At 48.0% G+C, this 26,126-nt stretch overlaps 2 protein-coding genes across 5 annotated transcripts in view; one reads left to right on the top strand and one right to left on the bottom strand.

The window, feature by feature from the left end:
- The window catches only part of LOC123366502 (epoxide hydrolase 1-like), a 48,755-nt gene extending 32,311 nt beyond the window's left edge, over positions 1–16,444 (top strand). For all 4 annotated transcript variants that reach the window (XM_045010026.1, XM_045010030.1, XM_045010029.1 and 1 more), the window contains exons 2-9: positions 3,352–3,562; positions 5,020–5,200; positions 5,900–6,127; positions 7,865–7,994; positions 10,780–10,994; positions 11,737–11,845; positions 12,180–12,305; positions 16,018–16,444. In XM_045010026.1, the coding sequence (XP_044865961.1) occupies positions 3,352–3,562; positions 5,020–5,200; positions 5,900–6,127; positions 7,865–7,994; positions 10,780–10,994; positions 11,737–11,845; positions 12,180–12,305; positions 16,018–16,219 (1,402 nt within the window). In that variant the 3' untranslated portion in view covers positions 16,220–16,444. The remainder of the gene's footprint in view (positions 1–3,351; positions 3,563–5,019; positions 5,201–5,899; positions 6,128–7,864; positions 7,995–10,779; positions 10,995–11,736; positions 11,846–12,179; positions 12,306–16,017) is intronic.
- Positions 16,445–20,107: 3,663 nt separating this feature from the next.
- LOC123367677 (MAD2L1 binding protein) lies at positions 20,108–24,156 on the bottom strand. The gene is made up of 3 exons (XM_045012060.1): positions 24,016–24,156; positions 23,627–23,940; positions 20,108–21,421 (listed from the first exon to the last, which is right to left on the bottom strand). Exons 1-3 carry the CDS (start codon positions 24,044–24,046, stop codon positions 20,885–20,887), a joined length of 882 nt encoding a protein of 293 aa, XP_044867995.1. The 5' UTR covers positions 24,047–24,156; the 3' UTR covers positions 20,108–20,884.
- Positions 24,157–26,126: the final 1,970 nt, after the last annotated feature.

The following is a 26,126-nucleotide window of genomic DNA, read 5'->3' as shown; positions in this document are numbered from 1 at the left end:
GTTGTGCTGTTAGTCATCTAGAATCATGGCAGAGGGGTAAAGTCCAACAGGGGCCTTGGTCCAAGCTCCAGCACTAATCTAATGCTGGGAACGGAACACTACCCAGTGTAGCCATTCCATTCGGAAAGGTCACCTGGGAGTGGTTGACTATGCACCCCCTGGACTTAGAAATCTTTGCTAGTGAACTCTGCTTTGGGGCAGTCAAGGGGCTGCTGATCGGAGCCACTTGATGTGGATTAGCAGGGTTAAAGCTGCTCAGCCCTGAATTGGTGCCATAACCTGCCATGATACTCTGTATTTCAGGCCTCCAGGCAGCTAAACCTCTGGGATTTAAGTGCACGGGGATTCGATTACCTGTTGCGTAAACTGCTCAGTGCCCGGAAAGCACCATGAAGGGGGTGGCTTAGGCTTTTTGTTCTCAAGAGCCCTGCTCCCTCTTGGCAGGCGGAACGGACAGGAGCCTCCTGCTCAGCAACTTGACTGGGGCTGTTTCAGAGAATGTTGCCCCATTTCAGTCACAGGGTCTCCAGTAATTAAGGTTGCCACCCGTCTAGGTTTTCCCAGGATCGTCCCTTTTTTGAGGTAGCTGTTCTGGGAAATTTTGTCAGGGTGCTCAGGACACACTGCCAGCTGGCTGGTTTTATTGGCTCAGGATCAACAGGATCTCCCATTTTTTTGCACCTCAGAGGTGGCAACCCTAGCCCAGCAGCAGGGCCGGCTCCAGACGCGCGCTTGGGGCGGCGTGCCGCGGGAGGGCGGCAGGCAGCTCCGGTGGAACTCCCGCAGGCATGCCTGCGGAGGGTCTGCTGGTCCCGCGGCTTCGGTGGAGCATCCGCAGGCATGCCTGCGGGAGGTCCACTGGAGCCGCGGGACCAGCGGACCCTCTGCAGGCACTTCTGCAGGAGGTCCACCGGAGCCGCGGGACCGGCGACCGCCAGAGCGCCCCCCGCGGCGTGCCGCCCTGCTTGGGGTGGCGCAATTCCTAGAGCCGCCCCTGCCCAGCAGGTGCTATTTCTGTTCCAAATCGTGTGGGTGGAGTGGGAGCTGTCTCCCCCCTTTTTCACTGCCCTGGCTAGGCACAGGACAGCCCCTCACACTCTTTGTGTCCCCACAAATCTCCTTTCCTGACCCTCCTAACTTCCTCCACAATCCCCCGTGCTAGGTCTAGACACAGTCACTATTCCCACAGCTGGCCAAAGAGCTGGAACAAGGCTTGGAGAGAGAGACCACATAGCTGAGGGATGATTGAATGGCTTTAAATGATACCTCATATTTGCTAATGCCTGCCCTGATTACGTGACACTTTCCTAGATAGCCTGAGTTTACAGCACCATATTGCAACATGATATAGGGCCACTGTCATGGTGAGTATGTGCCCTAGAGAGTGACAGCCCTGGGGAAGGAATGGGGGCACCAGACAGAGATGGCCCTTGTCATGCTGTCTGGAGTGGCCAACCTCAGGGCAGACTCACAAAACCAGGTAGAGGCCCCAAACTGGTTGTATGTTCTGTAATTAGATTTCACCAACTGAGTAACCAATGTGAACTCCTAGATCACTATACCAGTCTTACTGTGAAGTCATAGACAGCGTCCTTGGGCTCTCCAGTCTATCTTGCCACCCAGGCAAGCTGGACTTAGTGATTAATGGTCAGTTACATCAAAAATCACAAAATAGTCAGGGTGTTTCCGGTGTCCAAAGACCAGCCACTTATCACAGATCAATCTGTACCATAGATCTCTCGCCAAAGACAACGTCTGTAGCAAATCCTGTAATAAACTAACTAAAGGTTTATTTACTGGGGAAAAGAAACTAGAGTTATTTACAGGTTAAAAGAAGCAAGCATATATACATAGATGAGTTTCAGTCTGTGATTCAAAAGGTGACAGATATAATCTATCAGCACTGAATCTCTTTTTAGGGGTTAACCCAGGTTGACCCTGGGGATCTCTGCTTTTTGTTTCTCCAGCCCTGGTGAGAGTCCAAATAGCAAAGAGATGAAAAATCTTCATGTTAGCTAATTTTATTTCCCTCTTACAGCATCCAAACCGATAGGACGAGGCCTTCTGCACATATTTGCCCATGGGTGGATGGGGTAATCAACAAAGCTTTTGTCATCCAATAGCTCACTTAATTTTCGATAGTCCTCCTGGATGGGCAGGGGGAGCCACTCTACCTGTCTGAGTTCACAAGTTCAGAGCAGGCAGTTTTACAATTATAAAACAAACATATATTTTGTCTTGTAGCATGGAGTACAGATATTACAAGTGAGATTAATGCATGCAGCAACTTAAAAGCATGTAATAGAGTCTAAATATTAAATGCCTTCTTATAAGACTAATACATATTCTGAACAAAACTAACATACAGGTGAACTGGTTTGGTTTCCAGCTATGAGTTTGTCAGTTCTTAGTAATGCCTACGACCTTGGCAAGAGCTGCCACTTGGTCTACCAGTGTCACAGTCCTGCAGATTTTTCCTTCTGTGGGGAAACCAAGGCCTCAGGCCCAGTGGTGACCTAGAGGATGCTCAAACCTGTGATGAAACCATGTGGGAGGCCCTGCAGAGTGGAGTTGGGGGAGACTATCTCAATGCTCCTGTGCTGACGGCTCCTTTCAGAGATTGGCGGCAGTTGTCTGCCCTTGTCCAGAGTTCACTCTTGCTGTGCACTGGGAAAGCTCCACTCCCTTCCCCCATCACACTCCCATGAATGGCAGAGACACAAATCCAGCTCTTTATTGGATGAGCTGACTTGGCTACCTTGAGATATACATGTGTGCTCCCCTCCCTCACTGCAGTGCTAATGTATATCTGAACATTAGGCCTCCCAGTGTTCCCCGTGTCCAGTTCCCCAGTCTGCTGATATTTTTTCTGCTGTTAAGAATATGGGATTGCTGGTCACCACAAGGAGAGGGCCTGGGTAGCCTCGTGACCAGTGGCCAGGCAGGTGGTGATCCAGTCTCCTCAAACCACGTTTCATTAGTTGCAGGTGTGGTACCTTGAGGGCCTGTTGCAGAGCTGGTGGGGGAGCTCTGTGGAAGCCTAGAACCTTCTCTCCCGCTGGTGCAGTTCAGTTCAGCTCTTTTTTAAATTGTTGTTCTGTTTCTAACCTGCTTCCAGACTCTTAGGCTGACATCTTCAGAGCTGGCCACTCATTCTGGGTGTCCCCAGCTTGGCAGGGATACCTAGGGCCTGATCTCCTGAGGTGATGGGAACTCATGGCCCCTGTTGACTTCATAGGAGTTGTGGGTGCTCATCCCCTCCCAAACTCACATGTATGTATATGGGTCTTGGTGCAGTCTCAGTGTCTTGAAGCTTTTGTTCCTGAATGTGAGCATCTTGTGTCTTCCTAGGTCCTTTAAATATCCCTGGAGGAGTGTAATTCTGGCCCCGGCTGCTCTGGGAGCTGGAGGACTTCTGGTTTGTTGGCTCCTGTCTAGACGGAAGATCAAGACTCTAGAAATGGGAGATGGATGGTGGGGCTCAGGCGAGAGGCCCCCAAGAGAGAAAGAAGATGAGAGAATCCGATCCTTCCAAATTGAAACCTCTGACAGGGAAATTCAGGTATCACTGACTGAGAAATAGGGAACTAGGAGAGGTATCGCGGGAGGGGCAGCTGGTGGAGAGTAGAAAGCAGAGAGATAGAGTTATTCAGTCAGATCCATCTAACTGCTTCAAGGTGATGTTCTAGTGACCTTAGCGTTGTACTTGAATACTCCGGCACAGCTGTCTGGCACCATGGGACAATATACTGGCTATCCATCCCTTCACACGTGCGTTCTACTCCAAATTCGATCACAAAATAACTGAGTTTTCTGGGCCCCAGTCTAAGGGAAGTTTATCAAAATCTCCACAGAGTCCAAAACAGTTTCTTCTGAGAGGCCTACACCTGGAACAGCAGAGGCTGCCGGTGGAGACTGAGATGCACTGAATGGTAGAGCTGTCTGTATGGGTTTAGGAATAGCAAGGGGCTGCAGGTCAGGATTGAGGGCATCAGCTGAGCTGTGTGTGAGGAGCCCAGGGCTGGGAATAGCAGGGAGGCTGCAGGTCAGGCTGAGGGGCACTGGCAGAACTATTATGGGAAAGTGCAGACTCTAATTTACCAGTAGTGGGCAGGTCAGGTAACTAGGATTGAGCAATGGAGACTTTCACCTTTAGGTCACCAGTTCCATTCCAGTCCCCGTCAGTAGTGACTGAAAGCTGCTGTCATTTGATTTGATTGAGGAGCTGCTCATGGTGAGTGGCCAGATCACAAAACCACGCGGCATCTGTTGTCTGGGGTCTCTGCTCAGGCTACAAGGACTGAATAGGCCTTGGAGACAGACCCTCATATTTTCCCCTTTAGAGCACTGTCCCTCCAGGGCAGGGGTGAGGCACATTTGCTGGGGCAGTACAGGGTTCCATGCCAGATCCATATTATGGATAAAAGATGCCTTCAGCTCCCAGGGCTCATAATCCAGCACCATGGTAAAAAGAGAGGGTGAAACCCAGGTGCTTCACGGAGCAGGATGCTTTAGGCTCTCTAGGAGAATGCTGATAGACTAGAATCTGGCACTTCCATGCAGCAGCCTCCTCTACCCACCTTTCTTCCCAGGAGGTCAAAGCCCTTTCCAGTCATTAACAGCCTCCCAGCCCCTAATCTGCATTAGGTCAGTAGGATTACCTCTCTGTACAGACTGGGAAACTGAGACAGAGAAGGGAAATGATTTGACCAAGGTCACATAGCAAGTCAGAGGCAGAACCCAGGAGTTCCTGGTCCTAACCAATAACATACAAAACATACTTTCACCATGTACCTGATCCAGGAGGCCCTGTGCGGCACGTGGCTGCCCGGACAGTGCCCTTTGGGCCCCAGATAATGATATAGAAAGCAGAGCTGCCTCTTTAAGGCCCTGGGCAGGCAGAAGACTTTATCCTTGGGTCCCCTGTTAGAACATCTCCTCCAGCGGGTAATGGGCACTGAGAGCAGCCCCTGTGAGCCTGGCCTGGGATGGAGCAGTGTGGGAACTCTCCCTCTGCAGGAACTGCACCAGCGCCTGGACCAGGCCCGCTACACACCGCCACTTGAGGGAGTTGCCTTCCAGTATGGTTTCAACTCCACTTACCTACAGAAAGTTGTTGCCTATTGGAGGAACCAGTTTGACTGGCAGAAGCAGCTGGAAATTGTGAACCAATATCCACATTTCAAAACAACCATTGAAGGTGAGTCTCAGCTGCCCCTGAATGCTCCCTTTGCCTCCTCCAGAGGTCCTGGTGCCTCTTCCTCCATGGAGAACCCACCTATTGCTCCCTTAGTGGCCCTGGTGCTCCTAACAAGTTCCCTCTATTTCCTTTGTCTAGCTGCCCCATTGCCCTGTCCCCTCACTCATGAATCACCCCTCCATTTCTTTCCCATCCCCGACTGCCCCCCACCACCCCTAGGAGCCCCCACAATTCTCTGAGATCCCCCACTTCACTTCCTCTCATCTGCCCTCCTATGCAGGTTTCTCTGGAACCCAAGGCTAGGCAGCTAGTTCCATGCCGAGCTCAGCATTGCACTGAGATACAGTAAAGCAGGCTGAGGTATCCAAGGCATCCATTGTCTGCTAGGGTCACCACCTCACAGGAATCAGCTTCAGGAGGACAAATTTAGGACTCCTTTTCCAACAGACATAGTTGCTGGGGTCTGGGCCTCTCTCACTGTGGTGTTATTCCTCATCTACAATGGAGCAACCATAAACCCAAAGGGGTACAGGGCATCCCCCTCCCAGCTCCAGATGAGCAGCTTCCTCTTTCCGCTGTGGGTCTCTGTGTGGCTCTGCAGTAAACACTGGCTAGGAATTTGCCTCTCTCCTTTCAGGTCTAGGCCAGGAGCTGAGAAGCAACTGAAGCATTAACTTGTTTCTCTTGGGTTTGTGGCAGGGATTGAAGTCCATTTTGTCCATGTGAAGCCCCCTGGCATCCCGAAGGGTCAGGCAGCCAGGCCTTTGTTGATGGTGCATGGCTGGCCTGGCTCCTTCTATGAGTTCTATAAGATCATCCCACTGCTCACTGACCCAGCTGGGCACGGCCTGAATGAGGATGTGGTGTTTGAGGTCATCTGCCCATCCATCCCAGGCTATGGCTTCTCCGAGGCACCTCACCAACAAGGTGAGTGATGGGCAGGAGGGAGTTAATTAGAATCCCAGTGCTTTCTGGAACAGCATCTGGGAGACGTCCCTGAAACCATGGGTTAATTTCTGAACATTGAGAGTTGGGTTCTCCATCTGCTCTTTTAATAAAGCAAATCTGGTGGTGGATTGATGGCCCTAGAGACTGGTATCCCCAGAGCAGGTACAGCAGGGGCAAGGCCAGGGCACACTTCTCTCAACCTGCCTCCCCTGACCTCTTGGGATCACACCTAAATATGAGAGGGCAATGCATGCTCCAGAAACCGGTCAGTCCCTGGTGTCCCTGCTGGGCTGGAGGGGAGGGGGCATTTATGATGATGATTATGTTGTTGATGAGTCCAGTGGAACTGAATTCAGACTTACAGCTCAAGTCACACAGTCCACTAAATGCCCTGAAAGTGAAAGGCTTTGTGCCCTAGTCCTGTGAGACAGGTAATTATTGCCCTGGTAAAAGGCTCCATAACTAATTTTCTACACACACATCCCAAGACAGCCAGTCACCCCAACCTTGGGCTGAAATGGAACTGATGCCCCATAGACAATAGGCTCCATAGTCCATTTACTACTTCCCTGAGAGCCCCCGCCAGTCCCCCCAGCCTGGAACCAGAAAGGAACCAGGGTCCTAGAGGTGAAAGACTCTGTATCCTATTCTGTGACCCCCCGTGAGCCAGCAAGTCCTCTTCTGTGCCAGCTCTTTCTGATGTATGTAGCACAATAGGTGAACACCATGCTGTACAATAGGGTGATGTATACCTAACAGATCCCTTCCTCAAAGGAATAGGGGTGCAATAGAACATGGGACAATGTGAGGTGGGTGGTCATTAGAACCAGGACACTTCATGGATCGGGGGTGGGGGTTCCAGTGGTGGTTGGAGGAGATAAGGGAGGGCGCTGGGAACCTTAATTGGGAGACTGTTATAGGCCCATAAGGTGTCCTGAGAGAAGATGCAGGATGAGTGAAGGAGGCAACGGGAGCAGAGAATAGGGAGTGGAAGAAGGGGAAATGAGGCGGGTGGGGCTGGAGACGGCAAAGCTTTAAACGGGAAAAGCAGGGATGTGAACTTGATGCTGGAGACTAAGTGGGAGCCAGTGAAGGGATTTGAGGATGGAGGGTGCAGGTATGGGGAGAAAGATTAATTTGGATGAACTGCTAGGTGGAGAAGGCAGAAGTGAAGAGGAAAGGAGAGTCAGTGCCCTGTGTTGTATCTGGGAAAACACCCTGCACCCTTACAGTGCTTCTTAATGATGATCCAAGAGACCTGGCAGTCTACTGTCTGAGACCTGACCTCTCCATACTAGGATGAAGGCAGCTGGTATCTGCTTCATTCTGTGCTCCTGGGCTGGTGCTTTCAGTGCTTGTCTTCCCCATGGGACACTGAAATGGTTGCAATGCACTCATTTCTTGGCCTTTTAACCCCAGTGTGCTAACTGCTTTGTGATAATGGGTCAGCTCCATCTGCCAGAGAAGAGTTCGTCTTTTGCAGTGATATTGGAAAGTCCATGAGGCTGAGGTCACAGAGCTCTAGGGGTAGGTGTGGAGATTTGGAATGTAGAGGTAATTGGAAGCCTTCCAATCCCCAAGTCTCTCTTCACTGTGATCCAGAGGACTAGTACTAGGCAATACCCAACAGAACACTGACCTGTGTCCCCTGTGGTATCAGTGATTCCTCACTGAGGGAGAACAGGTGTTTAATAATAGGTTTCTCCTTATGCACAGGTTTTGACACGCTGGCTGCTGCTCGGATATTTCACAAGCTGATGCAGAGACTGGGCTTCCAGGAGTTCTATGTACAGGGAGGAGATTGGGGCTCTCGGATCACCGTAAACATGGCCCAGATGCTGCCAAAGTGAGTGGCAAAGGGGGTTAGGAGAGGGATAGCTGTCTGTTCTGGTTCCTATGACACTCCCTGCCCTCCCTCTTGTACTCAGGACACATTGTTGCCAACTCTTGTAGTTTTGTCCCCAGTCTTGTGATATTTGGAGTCTTCCTCCCCAGCCCCTGAGGTCACGTGGCTACATAAGAATCTCCTCATTCATTTAAAAAATAAAAGAACATTTCTAGTCCTTGTAGTTGGAGACAACTGAAAAATATGAACCCTAAATGCTTAAAAATCAAAAGGAAAATGGAAAGAACCCATAATATACTGATTTTAAAAAAAAAATTCATGATTTGTAGGGCCTGGCTCCAGATTTTGGAATGTTTGGGTTTGGCAGTATTCAGAACAGTGATGACCAGAGTGTGAATGCTGATCACGCTCCTCTTTAACACAGAGTTGAGGTGCATGCAGACTACACATCCCAGCAAGCAGTCAGGCAACTCAGTTGGAGCATTACATTCTGTGAGCTGTCACCTCTGCAAGGCGCACCCTTGTATTAAGGATTCAGATGCTTGCCATCTTCTCCAATGGATAGAGATTAACATCAGTCCTCGGACTTCTGCCAAGTTATCTGTACAGCTCTAGTTTGAACAGCCCTAGCCCAGAGAATCTTTACCAAAATATAGCTGACGAGCAGTCTCCAGGTGAACAGGAGTCAGGAGGATTCTGAAACTATTTCTCTTGACTTTTCTGCATCATTGGTAGGCAGTAGTCTGGATTCTAGAGCAAGAAGCAAAGCTACGATCCCTTAAGGAGGTTCTAAGCTTTCCTTAGATAGAGTTGGAACATGGTTCCTGACCTAGCATAACACATAATTAGTAGAGAGATCCTAGGATGTAAACTGACCCCAAAACAAGCACCATAACTGGAGCCTGTGAAGCTGATGGAGAATTGGTCCCAGTCCTCTTTGCATTTGTAGAGTTGTTTCATCTTGAGTAAAACACTCTTCTTTCCTCTGATTTGTCCATACTTTTTCCTATGTATGTTGCTGTCACTTGGACTCTCTCTATAGAGTTAGTGTCCTTTTAAAAAAAGAAATAGCAGATATCCACATTTTTTAAAATGGCCATTAATGTTGAGTGTCCCAGTTTTTGGATACCTCAAGTTTGACACCCAAAATTACTGGCCATTTTAAAAAAATGTTTGCCACAGTGAGTGCCCAAGCTGAATGTAAGGCTACAGCTCTGGCTTCACAGCTGATCTACACAGCCATCCTGATAATACAAACCAGGCAACAATGCATAGCTGACTCCTGTTGAGTTTATCCTGAACTCTATCCCCAAATCCAGATCATTCTTGGGGATGCCTTGCCGCTGCCTAGCTCTGCTTTTCCATTCTGGTTTTGTGCATTGGATTATCCCCTCTTACGTATACCCCCACCTCTTTATTCATTCCCGTTTCATAGGTCTCAGCCCATTTCTCAAGCTTGTTCTATTGCATTCATAGTTCAACATTATCTAAAATATTTGGGATGGAATGGGTTACCTAGGGAGGTGGTGGAATCTCCTTCCTTAGAGGTTTTTAAGGTCAGGCTTGAAAAAGCCCTGGCTGGGATGATTTAGTTGAGGATTGGTCCAGCTTTGAGCAGGGAGTTGGACTAGATGACCTCCTGAGGTCTCTTCCAACCCTGATTACGATCACTCCCAGCTTTGAGTCAGCTGTGAATGTGAACTGTACTCTCTCCATTCCATTCTCCAAGGCAGCCTTAAGGCTTAGAATAGGCCCACCCGGTGATCTCTCTTCCAAATCAGAAAGAAGAAGTAATGAGGAGATTCAAATCTGGTTGAGGAACCTTTGAGAGGCTAAATGGTAGCATGAGATATACATTCCTTCCTTGCCTAAAATGCAGGTTTAGAACATCTGGGTGGAGGAGAAACATGAGGCTGCTCTTAGAAGAGGAAGTTAAATGTTAGGCTATGTCTACACTACAGCTGTGCCACTATAAGGTCTCCCGTGTAGCTGCTCTTTGCTAGCAGGAGAGAGTTCTCTTGCTGGCAAAATAAAACCACACCCCAACCAACAAAATTTTACTGACAAAAGTGCAATGTAGACATAGCCTTAGACAGTGAGTTGTTGTAAAGCATGTGCTCCATGTTAGCTCCCTAGGTGAAAGGAGACCAAATCAAGGGGGAAGACTCTAAAGGAGTTAGTAGTCATGGCCCAGATCCTTAAAAGTATTGAGGCTCACAACTCCCAGTGATTTCAATGGGAGTCTGGCACCTAAATACTTTTGAGGATCTGGCCCCATGAAGGAGGAGGACTGTGAGGTGCAGCTAGCACCCAGGGCAGGGAGTCTCTGGGAGCTTTCGAGTCATGTGTGGTTCACCATGGGCTTCTCAGCAAATGCACAATGAAGCCCTCCTTATCTAGGCTTCAAAATGAGGCTCTGAGGAGAACAACCCAAGCCACAGTGATGGCTGTGCCATGTCAAGTCAAATGGAGTCTAAGACTGCTGTAGTTATTCTGTCCTCCTCAACACAGCTGTGCTGGTGCTTGTATCAGCTATGCTATCTCTAGTCTATTTGCTACATGACTTCACGTAAGGGAATTGTGAATACACATGCCTGAACAGCTATGTATGGTTAGGAGAAAGACATTCTTCCGGAAGTACCGATGGGCCTAGTGCAGTGTTGCTGTCCTAGCACAGCTCTGTATCTCAGAGGGAATCTGGAGACAAGATCCCTTTTGTTCTCTCTTATTATTATTAATCCATATTGCTGATTCTTATTCTATTCCTCAATACCATTGGTTCCAGGTCCGTGAAAGGGCTTCATCTGAATCTTGTCTTCATCACCTTAGGAGGTTTGGGGAGGCTGGTGTCTTTACTGCTGGGGGCTTACGTGCCATGGCTGGTGGGCCTCACCAGGGAAGACGCCCGCCGCTTATACCCATACTTGGAGAAGAACGTGTATGAACTTCTGCGGGAGACCGGGTATTTGCATATCCAGGCCACCAAGCCAGACACAGCAGGTAGAGTACAGTCTCCACATGGCTGTAGGGTTCGTATAATAGACACATGTGGTCCATGAGATACCTGTCACACCTGGACAAAGGCCTCGAATGTTTGAGGAGCAATGTGGACTGAGCAAAGGACTAGGAACCAGGAACTCCAGAGTTCTAGTCAAGTTCTAACAATGATTTATTACACATGGCTTTCGGCAAGTCACTGTATCTCCATCTGACTATTCCCTTAACTGTAAAATACTTCCCTACCCCACCAGGTGAACAGATAATATGCTATATAAATGCTGCATTTATTATATTTTGATTCACAGAGCATGGGTAAGAAAAGGATAGTGGGTGCACAGCATTCTCACCCTTCCACCTTCATAAACACTAACTAAGGGCTCTTAGAACCGGCTGACCTGTTCCATTCACACCCATTGTTTGGGAATGCTATCCCCACTTCCTGTCTCCTTTAAAGTGTAGTTCCTTTGGACACTTTCCCATCGTGCCATTACTGCCACCACCATGACTGTCCTAGTTCTTGGTTTCTCTCTGCATTAAAAAACTAGGGTGCGGGGGTCTGAGGATGACAATCTGGTCTCTGCCAGTATTAAACTGTCCCAGATGGAATAGCACAAAGGTGGGTAGTAACCAGAGTCTCTGCTTGATCCCCATGGGAGACTTTCTGGAAGTCCAGTTTATTCTTAGTGGAGGTAATTCAGTGCCATGTGAACCTGAGAGCTGTTCTGTTGCTTTCCTGAATTAGGCAGTGGACTAAACGACTCCCCCATGGGACTTGCTGCATACATTCTGGAGAAGTTCTCTACCTGGACCGATAGATCATTCCGGGACATGGACAATGGAGGTCTGGAGAGGTATGGGACAATAGCATGCCAATGAATGGGTGTGAGGGAGAAATGTCACTAAAGGAAGGCTGCTCACAACAGTAGGGAGGTGAGACAATCCACCACTGAGATTAAAATTTAAGTAGAGGGCAAGGGAACATACACAAGGCAATTTGCACAGTTTAGAATTGTAATGGAGTGACTGTAGCACTATTGCACCAACGCTCAGTGCTCTACAGCTTAGCTTAGGGCCAAGTGATGAGTATAGAACAGATATGCTGCCTACTCTTCAGGGCATGTACCTGATAATATGCAGAGAGTAGCCCCTGTGACAGTGATGCTTCTCTGGTTTATCCCTCAATAGGAAATTCTCTATGGATGACCTTTTGACCAATGTGATGATTTATTGGGTAACTTCATCCATTGTGCCCTCAATGCGCTTCTACAAGGAGAATATTTCCAAGAACCCCAACACTGCTCCCGATGCCAGGTAAGGAAGGGGTGGGATGAGATGCAGGCTAGACACCACTGCAGGCATATAGAATAAACCATCTAGGTACTTACATGGCTCCATCATTGTAGCAGTTGAGCTCCTCCCATATTTCAAAAACAAATCAATCCAGATTCTTGTATTGGTACTATCACTATAACAAACAGGGTGTGTTCTCTTTTCCCCGCCCCCCCAACCTATAGGAGAAATAGCTTGATTATTTTTGGAATGTAGAGGTGAGTGGTGACATGTAGAATTTCTTGAAGGAACATGAAGTCACAGTGATGAGTTTTGTATGTGATGTGTTCAAAACAGAGCTCTTTCTAGCTCTGCTGGGAGTGAGTTTAGTCTGAGGCTAGCTCCTGTGAGAGTTCTGTCTCCTACAGTAATGAGCTGCTCCCTTTTGGTCAACAGTTTCACTGAATTAGTAAGGGAATTAGTATGTAATCACTTTACAACAACTAGGAGCCACAGCTATAAGTAAAGAGGGAACATATGGAAGGAGAATTTAGAAAAGCTATTACAAAGGGAGTGGTCCTCTAGGAGAGGTGGTAGTGTGTTTAATGTATTAAAGCAAAACATGGATGACTATCTGGAATTTGGTATGCTGAACAGGTATTAGCTTTGGGTTAGTAAAGAGCTGACTGCCACTGATAAGGCTAAACAGGAGCACTTTGCTGAGCATGATTCCTCCCTTCCCACCCCAAGACAGGCTACCATTAGTTTCAGGCACTATAGGGAAACTGAGAAAATTGTCCTTTAGGATGGAATTGATTCCTTTAGATTTGTATAGGGGGTCTATGTACAACAGCAACAGGGGCTTTAAAATGCAATCAGCTTACTGAGAGGAGATGGATCGATTACATGGGAGGGTGTGGGCTCCTGCCACACACATTTAAGTGTAGTAAGTGTTAAACTGGTCTAGTCTAGAGCACGCAAAGCTGTTCTAGAAGCTGTCTGTGATTGTTTCTAGTCCAACCTTGCTATTTACCTCTTCAGTGGAAGCATTTCAGAGCCTGAATGGCAAATACCATCTCTCCAGCCTAAGTAGTAAGCCAGAAAAAGGGAGGCACTCCCAGGAGGCCACAGTACCTATGGCCATGACTCAATTTGCTGTGCCGCTGCAGGCCCTACCAGCAACTACAGCCAGCAGATTTGGAAAATATCAAAAGATATGTTAAATATTTCAAGCATCAGCATCCAAACAGTTATTAAACCTATGGTGCCTGGTACTGATGGTCTGGCTATTGAAAAAAGGTATACTTACATATGATGTATGAAACTGTCCAAAGGTTTTAACAAAATACAAGTAAAAATTTTGGAATTACAGAAAATAAAGGAGCATCACACATGGGTAAAGAGATTCTGTGGTAGCTATGTGTTAACTAGCTAAACCAATTCATTAAGGAATGCTGAACAAGGTAAATTGCCTGCTCTAATCAGTGACAAACAATTAGCTAAAAGGTATTGTCCTCAGTGTATAAGAAATATAAGGTTCAATTTATACCATTGACTAATAAGACATTGAATAGTCAGCTCAATTTGGTTTATGATGTCAAGTTGCCTTAATTAAAGATCTGACAGCATGCATATAGAAAGGCAAACTCACCATACCAGGGTCACCAGGCCTGTCTGCTCACACTGGGCCAATCGGATTTATGATCTATAGGGGTTTGTTTTGGTTTTTTAAACACATGAGGCAAGTTATTTTAATTTGCCACTAGTCCAATTGCAATTGACCACAAGGGAGACATATAATGGTTAGACAGTTGCATTTCTACTACCCTTCAAATTTTCAGCTACAGAGACTCAAAAGAGCTTTAACCTATTTGAGAGCTTAGCCTGGGTTCAAACAAAATTCTCAGCCAATCAAAGACAAATGGAATGTGGCTGGGTACAACATGGGGGACTGTTGGACAAAATTGTTAGCCAATAGTATGCATTTCTAAAAAGGATTTATAACTATGTTAAAGTGAAGCAAATACCGTGCAGCGGTATGGACCAGAAGTAGCCACACTCAACTTGTTGATGTCTAACTGAATACTGCAGTGCGATATATCACTGGAACCCTCAAGTTGAGCCCAAACACCTTGGCTGCTGGTGCTGTTGCACATTGCTCCCCCATCCATTCATCATGATGTCACTACCCGTTGGGAATTCCAGTGGATCATGGAAAACTGTCTCCCCATCCACCAGGACCTTAACAAACATTCCTCACCACTGCTCGCAGTCGTGTAAGCCCTTTTGGACAGAGGCAGCTCCAGGCACCAGCACACCAAGCACGCGCTTGGGGCAGCATGCCGCGGGGGGCGCTCTGCCAGTCGCCGGGAGGGCGGCAGGCGGCTCCGGTGGACCTCCCGCAGGCGTGCCTGCGGAGGGTCCGCTGGTCCTGCGGTTTCGGTGGAGCATCCGCAGGCACGCCTGCGGGAAGTCCACCGGAGCCGCGGGACAAGCGGACCCTCTGCAGGCACATCTGCGGGAGATCCACCGGAGCCGCGGGACCGGCGACTGGCAGAGCGCCCCCCGCGGCATGCCGCCGTACTTGGGGCGGCAAAATGGCTAGAGCCGCCCCTGCTTTTGGACACGTGTTTAATCTTTGCCAATGCAATTTCAACTCTGATGAAGCTTGAAAGGCTGAATGGAGTTCACAAGAAATCACAAACACACACCTCATGAAAGATCTGATGCAGAAGATCCCTGGCTTTGATCTCCTGCGAAGTTCATGGGCAACCCTGAACCGCATCCGCACAAACCAAGGCAGATGAGGATACTTGCTGCACAAATTGGAAAATTAAAGACTCTTCAGTGTGCAACTGTGGTCACCCAGAACAGACCATGGAATATACAATTCAGAGCCAATTCACAGATATGAAGCAGCTATCACAGCGACACTCTCTGCTACTCTTGGCTTAACCATCTGAATGTAAAATGATAGTTGGTGCTCTAAATCTACATCAGCTGTACAAAAGTATTAGTGAGCCATTTTTCCCAGCATGCTCTGCACTGAAATATAGTAAACTGCAACGTATGAACTCTTGTTCCTGGCAGAGGTAGAAATCGTCAAGAACAAGATAACTGTTCTGCTGAGGTTTGTGAGACTAATAGGCAAACTGGTTGAATTGTTGCAACAAACTGTGTACAGAATTCCAATAACCTTGAACAACCAGTGCAAACTGCATTGGAAAAGAAATGTTAGGGTACTCCTGATACAAACAAATTTGGAGAGTTTTCTTTCACAGTAAAATACTAAGGTATACATGATACTCAGTAGTGAGTATATATTTTTCCAGAACAGATTGCACAGTGGATTGTTTCCTACATCGATGGAATAGTAATGATTTAATCCCTATCTTTCTGTATTTGTGCTGATTAATCTTGAACTAATATTCTTTGGTGAATAGATCTGATTGAGCTTGATTATCTGACATTTTATTGATAAGAGAACCAATTGCTTTAAATAACATCTTCCTCCACAAAGAACACACACTGATTTACAAAAGCAGCAGAGTCCTGTGGCACCTTATAGACTAACAGGCGTATTGGGTGGGTATTCACCCACGAAAGCTCATGCTCCAATACGCCTGTTAGTCTATAAGGTGCCACAGGACTCTTTGCTGCTTTTACAGATCCAGACGAACATGGCTACCCCTCTGATACTTGACACTGATTTACAAAGCTCCTAACGGGAAACTTTTTTGTTTTTGGTTTTTAGGATTGGAGTGTACGTACCCACTGGCATTGCTGCTTTCCCCCAGGAGCTTGCACATTGCCCACGCTCCTGGGCAAAGAAGTTGTTGAAGAACATAGTTGTCTACTCCTACATGCCACGTGGGGGTCATTTTGCTGCCTTCGAGGAACCAGAACTCCTGGCACAGGATATCAGGCAGTTGGTCAGAAAGGTGGAGCATCTGTGAGCCATGAGCAAGCGGGGGGCAGTATGCACAGATAAATGGGTGTACATTGCTAGACCACCAGCCTGAGGTAATTAATAACTGCATTTCTGATAACACTTTATAAAGCCAAATATCCATTTGCTTGGTAGCTGCAGCCATCAGCCTCAAAAAAATGCCAGATGGTTAAAAATCAATTTCTAGAGCTTTTAATTTAAAAAATAATCATTAAATTCCCACTGAAAGGTAGGTGTATTTTGTCCTATTTCATTCTAGAAGCATTTTTGAGGGCAAACTCCTGCTGTATCCTGAGAATGGATGGTTGCTGTTTAATGTGTGACAACATTGCACTGCACTTTGGCTTTTTAAGGGTAAAATGGCCCCCTATTTCTGAGCAAAGGTAGCAGGTTCCACAGAAAAGCCCACCCAATTTGCCTTCATCGCTAGAGTGACTTGACCTTGACCTTCAGTAGCTGAAGTGGAAGTGAAAGGTGTGAAGGGCTCACTCTTCTAGGCATGTGTGTCCAATACCCTCCTCCTGGATGGCTACAGAGCATCATATGGTAAACAGTGCCACAAAGGTCAGAGTACAGCATGTTAGAATGCACCAGTCAACCACAAGGTCTGGATAGCCCTGCGCAAGAAGGCAGCTTTCCTACTTTGTTTACAGTACAGGCAAGTCTCATCTTACGCGGGGGTTCCATTCCGCGGTTAGCGCATAAAGCAAAAACCGTGTATAGTGAAACACTCATTGAGTTGAATGGTGGGCAGAATTGCCTGCACTACAGATGCAGTTTTTATATTGTTGGTTTTCTTTTTTTTCCCATTTTTGCCAACTGTGCAAAGCTGAATTTGTGTATGTTAAATGCACCTAAGATGCGACTTGCCTGTAATTGTGCCTCACTGTAGATCAGTGCATTTGTTGTATGCTACAGCACTGACCACTCAGTCTCTCTACAACTGTTAGGGCACTCACCCAGGATAGGGGAGACCTAGCTTCAATTCCTTCCTCTGCCTGATGTGAAGAACAGATTTGAACTGGGGCCTCTCACCTCTCAGGAGTGCTCTAGCCCTTGGACTGCACAATCATTCTCACTCACTGGCCCAGTGTGTTTTTAAATTATTTACACCCAATGAACAGCTTCAACAGGAGCGACAGAGAGCCCTACACTACATCTCCCTAGACCACTGGTTAGGGCACTCTTGTGGGAAGTGGGAGATCCAGTTCAAATCCTACTGCACATCAGGCAGAGGGTCCCCAAACTTTTCAATATCATACCCCCCTTCCCAGAGTTGGGGCCATGGCTGGGGGCAGGAGCAGAGCTGTGGCCAGGGGCCAAATGTAGAGCCACAGCAGGGCCAGGGGCTGCAGCTGGACTGGAGAGGGTCTTGGTGGGACTCCCTCCCTGCCCCATGGGGGCTGGCTTGGGCCCTGCTGCACCTCCCCCAGTGTTCCTCCATGTCCCCCTAGAGAGATGCACCCCACAGTTTGGGGATCTATGTCAGATAGGATGTGGTAGACCTAACCACGGAGCTAAAGGGAGGCCACTTCTGCCTCCTTTCTAGCCCCCAGCCTTTTTTTTTTTTGTAGAATCAGGCATGCTCCAAGAACACCTACTCAGTCAGGGTCTATAGCCTCAGGCATGAGGCAGCAGTACACATACCCAGCAGGAGAAACTTAGCTGCCTTGGAGACTCATGGACATTTAAATGCCTCCAGAGTTAGGTAGCAGCTGAGCAGAGGTTGAGGATCTCAGTGCAGCAGTGCTAGAACAATTCGGTTCAATGGCTCTCAGAACCCCCACTATACAAACTGTAAACCCTCTATAGGATGGAAATCACTTCAAGTTGTGTGTGTAGGGTGGGGGGAGAAGCAGCACTCCCAGTTCCAGCACCTATGTCTCAGTGGTGTCTAAAATGGTGGATTTGGGCCTAAATGACCTTACTAGAAAGAGTTCATTTAGTTCTCTTTACCTACATTAAGAGGCATTTGTACAGCCCCAGGCCATACCCCACAATTGGGTAACAAGAGCCTAGCTGGTTGCACTGCAATAGGATCGCCCAACAGCTCTGGATCTGATAGAGCTCCCTTTCATGAAGATGAAAGTCAGGTAGGTTTCCATTTCTCTCCCCTCTGTTGTTCCAGTTATCGAGGAACCAGGAGAGTTTTGCTGCTGAACAAGATCATAAAATTGTAGAACTGGAAGGGATCTTGAGAGGTCATCTAGTCCAGGCTCCTGCACTCAAGGCAGGACTAAGTATTATGTAGACCATCCCTGACAGGTGTTTGTCTAACCTTCTCTTAAGTTTCTAATGATGGAGATTCCACAACCTCCCTGGGCAATTTATTCCAGTGCACCTTGACAGGAAGTTATTCCTGATGTCCAACCTAAACTGCCCTTGCTGCAATTTAAGTCCATTGCTTCTTGTCCTGTCCTCAGGTTAAGGAGAACATTTTTTCTCTCCCTTCTCCTTGTAACACCTTTTCAAATACAAAAAAGTGATGTTCCCTCTGTTTTCTCTTCTCCAGACTACCCAAACTTTTTCAATCTTCCTTCATAGGTCATGTTTTTTAGACCTTTAATCATTTTTGTTGCTCTTTTCTGGACTTTCTCCAATTTGTCCATATTTTTCCTGAAGAGTGGAGGCCTAAACTGTGTAGAAGAATTATTTCTCATGTCTTGCTTATAACACTCCTGCTAATACATCCCAACATACCCTTGCAAAAAAAATTATATATACTGTTAATTTTTGTGATCCACTGACCCCCAGATCCATTTCTGTAGTACTCCTGCCAAGGCAGTTATTTCCCCTTTCGTACATGTGCAACTGATTGTTCCTTCCTAAGTGGAATACTGTTCTTACTGAATTTCATCCTATTCGCTTCAGCCCCTTTCTCCAGTTTGTCCAGCTCATTTTGAATTTTAATCCTATCCTCTAGAGCACTTGCAACACCTCCTAGATTGGTATCATCCATGAATGTTATACATGTACTCTCTAGGCCATTATCTAAATCATTGATGAAGACAGTGAACAGAACCAGACCCAGAACTGATCCCTGCAGCATGACTGTGAACCACTGGTAACTACTCTAAGTGATTTTTCCAACCAGTTATGCACCCATGTTAGAGTAGCTCCATTGAGGTTGTATTTGCCTAGTTTGTTTGAGACACTCATGCAAGACATCAAAAGCATTACTAAAGTCAAGATATACCACAGCTACCGCTCCCCCCCGTTCCCAAGGCTTGTTGCTTTCTTAAAGAGTTACTAGGTTGGTTGACAGTAGTAGTTCTTGACAAATCCACACTTACTTCTCTTATAGGTGTCTACAAACTGATTGCTTAATTATTTGCTCCGTTATCTTTCTGGTACTGAAGTTAAGCTGACTGGTCTGTAATTCCCCATGTTGTCCTTATTCCTCTTTTTATAGATGGATACTATGTGTCCTTTGCCAGTCCTCTGGAATCTCACCCATCTGCTGTGACTCCTCCTTATGCTCCTAGGTCACATGCAAGATATTACCCTTTCTAGGGTACTTTACTGCCCCTACTTCCATTCCTAACTTAGTAACTGCACTCAGTTTTAGGCTGTTACCTTGAGAAACTGGAAGTACCCCATCTCCTTTCAGAACAGATTAGTAAGAGGACAGTGATAGGTATGCTAGTTCTGTAACAAAACTTAGAATGGGTAACAACTTATACAATCAGTTTGTCAAATATATATAGGGGAAGAACAGCATAAAGCAAGTGAAAAACTCCTGTATCTTTACAAACCCCTAACCTTCTACTGAATTAGGGCAGGGAGGAACAGGAAGGGCTATAAAGAGAAATCCACAAGCTTAAAGACCTTTCTAGTTTAAAATGGGCATCAGATGCTGTGCAGTTTGAGATTAGTGAAGAGCCTCAGCCATTCATAGAAATGAAACATGAATCATTTATATGGTTTCACTGATGCTGGACAATTTAAAACATTCAGAGCCTTCTCACACTGGTGTAAGTGGCATTGCTCAGACATCCATTCTTCCACAAGTATAGAAAAAGCAGTGCTGGGCAGAAGACCTCTCTCATGGTTAGAGGTCTCCCTCTTTAGAACATTCCTCACACAAATTACATCCCTTAAGTGATTCTTCTTATAGCTATGCAACTCCAACCCCTCCCTCCATTTTCATGGAATTACTAGACGGTAAAGGAGATGAGATCCTGAGTGGCTTAATATGACCTGCTAGATAGCCCTTGTCAGCCCCAAATTAAGCATAAGCACCCATTAATCAAGTCCCAATTCATCCATTAATATTGTACACTACTTTATCAGCAAGAAGAGGAGAACAGCTGTGTGAATACCATGATACTCCCAGAAAAGGCTGCTTCAAGTATTGGCTGAGTAAGTGGGAATGCTGCACAAACAAAATTACTCCCACCAACCCTCTAGGGAATTCCTTCTTCCTGACTCAGTTCCCCCAAGAGACCTATATCTGTGGGCAAAACTGCTCTAGTGCTTTCCCCTTGTATGAGGATATTTAAAGCTCTGTTGTATGGACAATGGAACACACCCCAGCTGCATGCATGTAGCAGATTCCCTGGATATAGGATTCAGAGAAGTGTAGTTACAGATCATAAAAACATTCTTTTGCAACAACTAAAGTAGCACCAACTGATTTAAAATGTCTCATTAAAATGCTATAGATCAAGAGTCATTCATGGAAACCCTTAACTGTCACTGGTGCTTGGAACCATATGTAGTTGTCCCACACAGAGGTCACTCCCTGCTGAGAAGATGAATTTGTACTGCTGTTTCCACCACAGGACAAGTTGACAGTCAACTTCCTTCCACGTGTTGGCACTTTGTAGTTGAGCTTGGGTCGGAACCAGTCAATGCCACAGTCACGGTGGCCTTGGACCATGACAATGGTTCCCATGACAGGAACAGCCTGTAACTCACTGAAGACGTCTGCAAGGAAGAGTGAGTGGAAAAGCTTACGAACACAGGACGGTGTTTGCAGACTCTCCTCAGCATTGCCTATAGAGATGCCCTCCAAGTTGATCTCATAGAGCTCCTTGGGGCTCATGGCATTTCCACCAACTAGAATAAGGACCCGAGGGACCAATGTCAGGTTGAAAATGGCTTCCAAGTGCCAGAACACTCCCTCCAGGTCTATTAGCAACTGCTGGCACTTCCTGCTGCTCCCTAGGTCTGGGGGATGTGGCAACTTCTTAATTGCATCTCCATCCTGCCAAGGAAAAAATTGGTACATTCTGAAATATTAGGCATGCTGTGGTCCATTTGACCGTGTTTAAGCACCTTGAACAACCAGATCTGACACAGAAAGAACAGAGTTGTTAAAGTTTAAGACTGAAAAGAGGAATCATCCTGGTGTCTTGTTAGCAACCAACTTGGAACAATTTCAATACTAGTGTTTCCTGGATTTAAGGCAAGTAGAAATAAAGGTATCAGGATAGATGTAATAGAACTAGAAACTTGTGACCTTTCAGAGCTTGACTGAAATGTGACAGTGAGCCATGACAACATTCACTCCACTCTGTAGGGGTGTGTCTGGATTTTCTTTGGAGCACAGTAGAACATCAGCCTCTTAGGTCTGTAGTTAAGACAATTTGACCAATACTCCTGTGGGAATTCTGCACCAAAAAAAAGTTAAAAGTTCTGCACACAATGCTCAGAAGCAGTGCAAAGGCTGGGGGAGGAGGGGGGAGAGTTGGGGGTAACAGAGGAGCTGAGGGAGAGGGAAATAAATGCTGGGAAGAAGCTGGGGTGGGAAACTTGGAGGGTTGTTGGGGGTGAAGAGTATGGAACAGGTTTTTTGGGTGGGGTGGGGAGGGGACTGTTAGGGAGCTTCCCCAATGCAGACCCTGGCTGACCCCTACCCTCTCACATTCAGTTAGGCACATCTGCCCGTCCCCATGGGTCCTTGCACCCCTTGTCGACATGTCCCCCCACTCCTACTCAGACACCCATTCCTCCCATCCCCCTGTAACTCCTGTCCCCACATCTGGGCCCACACTCAGCCACCTCCATTTTCCCCCCCATAGCAGTGCACTGCCTCCCCATGTGTCTGTGCCCCCACTAAGCCACCCCCATTCCTTCCTGTAGCCCTGCTCCTCCACTCCCATTCAGCCCCTGCCCCAGTCTGTCCTCCCTCACTAGTCCTTATGAGCCCTTGTCTGACCCCTCGCAGCAGCACCACACTGCCTGTCTCCTGACCTGGCCCTACAGGCACTGTGAAGAAGGCTCTCTTCCCTAGCTGGCTGGGAGAAGCTGCTGTGTTCTATCATCACAGCAGAACTGCAGCAACTTTTCAGCAGAAGCTTTTTTCTGTGCAAAAAATTAAAAATATGCACCACTTATTAATTATGCATGCATACAGTAGCATGGAATTCCCTCAGGAGTAGAACAACCAGAGAGATGAAGTATTTTTGTCCTTACCCAATATATTCTCTTTAGGATATTGTATCCCCAGGAATCACATTAAATATAATGCTGTGTTTAAGACAAAACCTACAATGCATGAAACCTGAAATACAGAAGGATATCGTGACAGAAGCTACAAATCAAGACAGCTAATAGATTAGACACCCAATTCTTGGGAAAGGCTGACTTGCCTTCGGAGCCAGTGCCACCTCATTCAGTAAGAAAGAAGATGTGCAAGAAAACTTTGACTAAAGACTAGGAGGCTCACCAAACATTCTGTATAAGTCTGAGAGAAAGATTGCCTACATCCTGTATTGCTAGCCTGATGAGTTGTTTTAAAATACATGATCTCTCTACCACATGCAAGTTTATCATTATAAAATATTTCAAATACATGGGGCATAACATCTCTGGCAGACCTCCCCCGGCCCCTGTTGCTAAGGAGTCTGGTCTATGCTAGTTATGCAAAGTTGCACTCTCTCATATCTTAGCTCTTTGGTTCCAAGATACCACTCCAGCCAAGACTCTTTCTGCAACCAGTCGCTGCTCCTGAACCAACCAGAAAGCTTACTACTTTGATCTGTAGCTGCTCTCTCCTAAGCCAGGGCAGAGCATCCTAGCTCCGGAGGGAGCAGCTGGAATTCCTACCTGGCCTTGCAGAACTATTGGCTGCTATTTGCGGGACATGCAGGGAACTGCTGCCAGCTCTCCTTGGCCCCAGGCAAAGTCACTGTAGTGCAGGGGATGGAAGCAGAGCTCTCAGCAGGCACCTGCAGAGTGCGGTTTGCTGCGCAGGCAGAGGAATGAAGCAGATTCCCTGGAGGGGGAGGAGACGGCCAGCAGCCAGCTCGGGATAACAGGGTCTCACACCGCACAGGGCGGAACGCACCCGGCAGCCGAGGGCAGCGCAGACGGGCCGCCAGCCGCGTGGCTCTAGGGCTGCGCCAAGCGTGGCCCGAGCCGGCTCCCGCTGGCCGAGGCTGGCCGGCCCGGGGAGGCCCAGACTCACCTGCGGCTGGCGGGGCAGCGCCCTCCTGCAGAAGTAGGCGAGCTGCTCGTAGGGCAGGGGCAGCTGGTGCCGCTGGTACAGCACGTGCTTGAGGAGCTCGCAGGCGAAGTGGCAGCAGCCCTGCTGGGTCACGGGGCCGGGGAACACCACCGAGACCGAGCGGCAGCCCGGGGCGCGGCCGGCCGGGCCCTGCGGGCAGTGAAACGCCGCCACCGCCCCCGCGCTGCTGCCGCCGCCGCCGCCGCCGCCCCGTCCCGCGGCGAGCTCCGGGGTCACCGTCGGGGCCTCCGCGGGCTCGGTCTGGAGCAGGTCAGCTGTGGGGAGAGGGGGGAAGTCACTCGGCGCCAGCCGGCACCCGGCTGGGGAAGGGAGCCCGGAACCCGCCTCACCTGCCCGCTCCTGGCGGCCCGGCCCCGCCATTTTCTGCCTCGCGCTCGGCCGTCTCCGGAGTCCCGGCCCCGATTTGAACAGCCGCCGCCGCGGGGCATGATGGGAGCCTCACGCCCGCTCTGCTTCCGGTTCCTCGGGCTTGACCCCGCCGGAGCCATGTTTCTTTAGGGCACAGTGGTGCGGTGCCCCGCCCCATGCCCTTCCCACGGGGGCGGGGCTAGAGGCCCCGGTGTGCGTGCTCAGGTCTCCGGGGGGGGGCGCTTCTCTCCGTCGCTTCCCCCTCCCCCCCCCGGCATAGTGGGGCTGGGCCTCAGGCAGCGATTGAGGTGGGAGATCTAGTGCCAGGGAGGGGCCTGGTTATGGCGCACTGGGCATAGCACCCAGACACCACAGGGCCGGGGCTGCCCTCCCTGCTGCGCCACTCGGGCTCCTGGCCTGTCTGTCGCCCCGACAGCCCCCATAGTTGTGCTCTATCGCGCCTGTCTTATTGGGCCACCCTCAGGCTCCATCGCCCATCTGCCTGCCCCTTCCCCCAGCCCTCCCGGCCTGTGCACACAGAGCCTCCCGCTCTGCTCCCTAAAGCCCTGGCGCCCTCTCCTCCGTCAATGCGATGTTGCCAACCGCCGCAATTTTTCGCCAATTTTGAAAGGCCTCGATGACAAAAATACTGAATCACTTCTTTGGGTTACAGATTAATTTCTTGGGGCGAAATGGGCGCAATTTTATGCAGAGTCTTACAGCTCAACAATCCCTGGCTCTTTGCTGCTACCTGGTGGCCTTTTAGGGTGACCAGATGTCCTGATTTTATAGGGACAGTCCCATTTTTTAAATCTTTTTCTTATATAGGCTCTTATTGCCCCCCCACCCCCTGTCCCAATTTTTCACATTTGCTGTCTGGTCACCCTGTGGCCTTTAAATGAGCAGCCACTGAGGCACACAGGCAGCTGGACCAAATTGACCTCTCTGGTTAGGAGAGGCCACGTGGCACTTGTGCCATTGGGAATAAAAATAATTCTGCTGGATGGCTGCAGCAAAGCAGGGCTTCTTGTTGACATTGGGATGTGTCCAACTAGGTGAGGAGGAAGCCAATGGGGAAACAGGGGCGGCATATGAACTTGGAAACAGCCCACATGAGTGAGAAGTGGCCTCTGCACAATGCTATCAACCTTTTTTGAAATAGGAAAAATTGGGGCTTTTTGATGAAAACTCTTGTTTGGTGATATTTAGGCTACTTTTTGCATGTGATCAGTGAAAACTCAAGCTTTGAGGTGGGCATTCAGCTACAGAGTGGCATTCACCAGAGAACACCACTGCCTCTGCACAGTTCAGGTGTGTGATCTGTTGTGAATGACACTGCCACAAAAAATATGTGATATTTAATCAGCGTGATGATAACATTCCAGCCATAACTAATATATTACCAGTAACATCATTACCATAACTAATTATAACAATGGGATTTATACAAAAGGCAATGAAAGGGAGATCAAAAGGTTCTCAGCACATTGAGGAGAAGTGACATTGCCACTGACTACTTAGCTTGTGGCTTAACCACATAATCAGCCTTGCATATCTAGTCTGACCATCTTTTTATAGGAGTCTGTAATCAGCCAAAAACACCCTGGGGAAAAGCAAGGGAGGAAATTAAATGTGTTCCATATAAACTGGGTCTTCCCTTGCATTTCTGTACACTACAGTATCTAGGCAGGTAGACTTATTCTGACACCTTTTAACTTGGCTACGACAACAAACTGAATTTGGCCACCATCATGCCGCAAGGTAAAGGCTGAGTTGTAGGGTCCTTCTGATGACCTCTCACCAAGAACAGGAAGGGATGTCAGCTGCAATATAATTTTTTTAAGACCCATATCAGTGGAACAGGGTCTGTCAATGGCCTCCTGGGTGTAGGCCAAGGACAATACTCTTTCCTCAGACTATTAATGATACCAAGTTGAGAGAAGTGGGGCTATATCTTCCATAACACACCATTTCCCCTTCTTTAATTTCCATGTCCAGCTGGTTTGCTATAGGCAACATTGTCTAGTGATTAGTGCAGGCGAGGGACTGAGACTCAGAGCTCCTGGATTCTACTCCCCACTCTACTACAAAT

The sequence above is a fragment of the Mauremys mutica genome, chromosome 3, assembly GCF_020497125.1.
Source record: "Mauremys mutica isolate MM-2020 ecotype Southern chromosome 3, ASM2049712v1, whole genome shotgun sequence".
In the NCBI taxonomy this organism is placed as follows: domain Eukaryota; kingdom Metazoa; phylum Chordata; order Testudines; family Geoemydidae; genus Mauremys; species Mauremys mutica.
This window is presented reverse-complemented; position numbering and strand designations above follow the sequence as displayed.

Excerpts from the sequence above, each read along its gene's own strand:
- LOC123367677 (XM_045012060.1), bottom strand. The coding sequence starts at position 24,046 with ATGGCGGGGCCGGGCCGCCAGGAGCGGGCAG. Across the intron at positions 23,941-24,015 it reads GGGCCGCCAGGAGCGGGCAG|CTGACCTGCTCCAGACCGAG; the intron begins GTGAGGCGGGTT and ends CTCTCCCCACAG. Across the intron at positions 21,422-23,626 it reads CGCTGCCCCGCCAGCCGCAG|GATGGAGATGCAATTAAGAA; the intron begins GTGAGTCTGGGC and ends TTTCCTTGGCAG.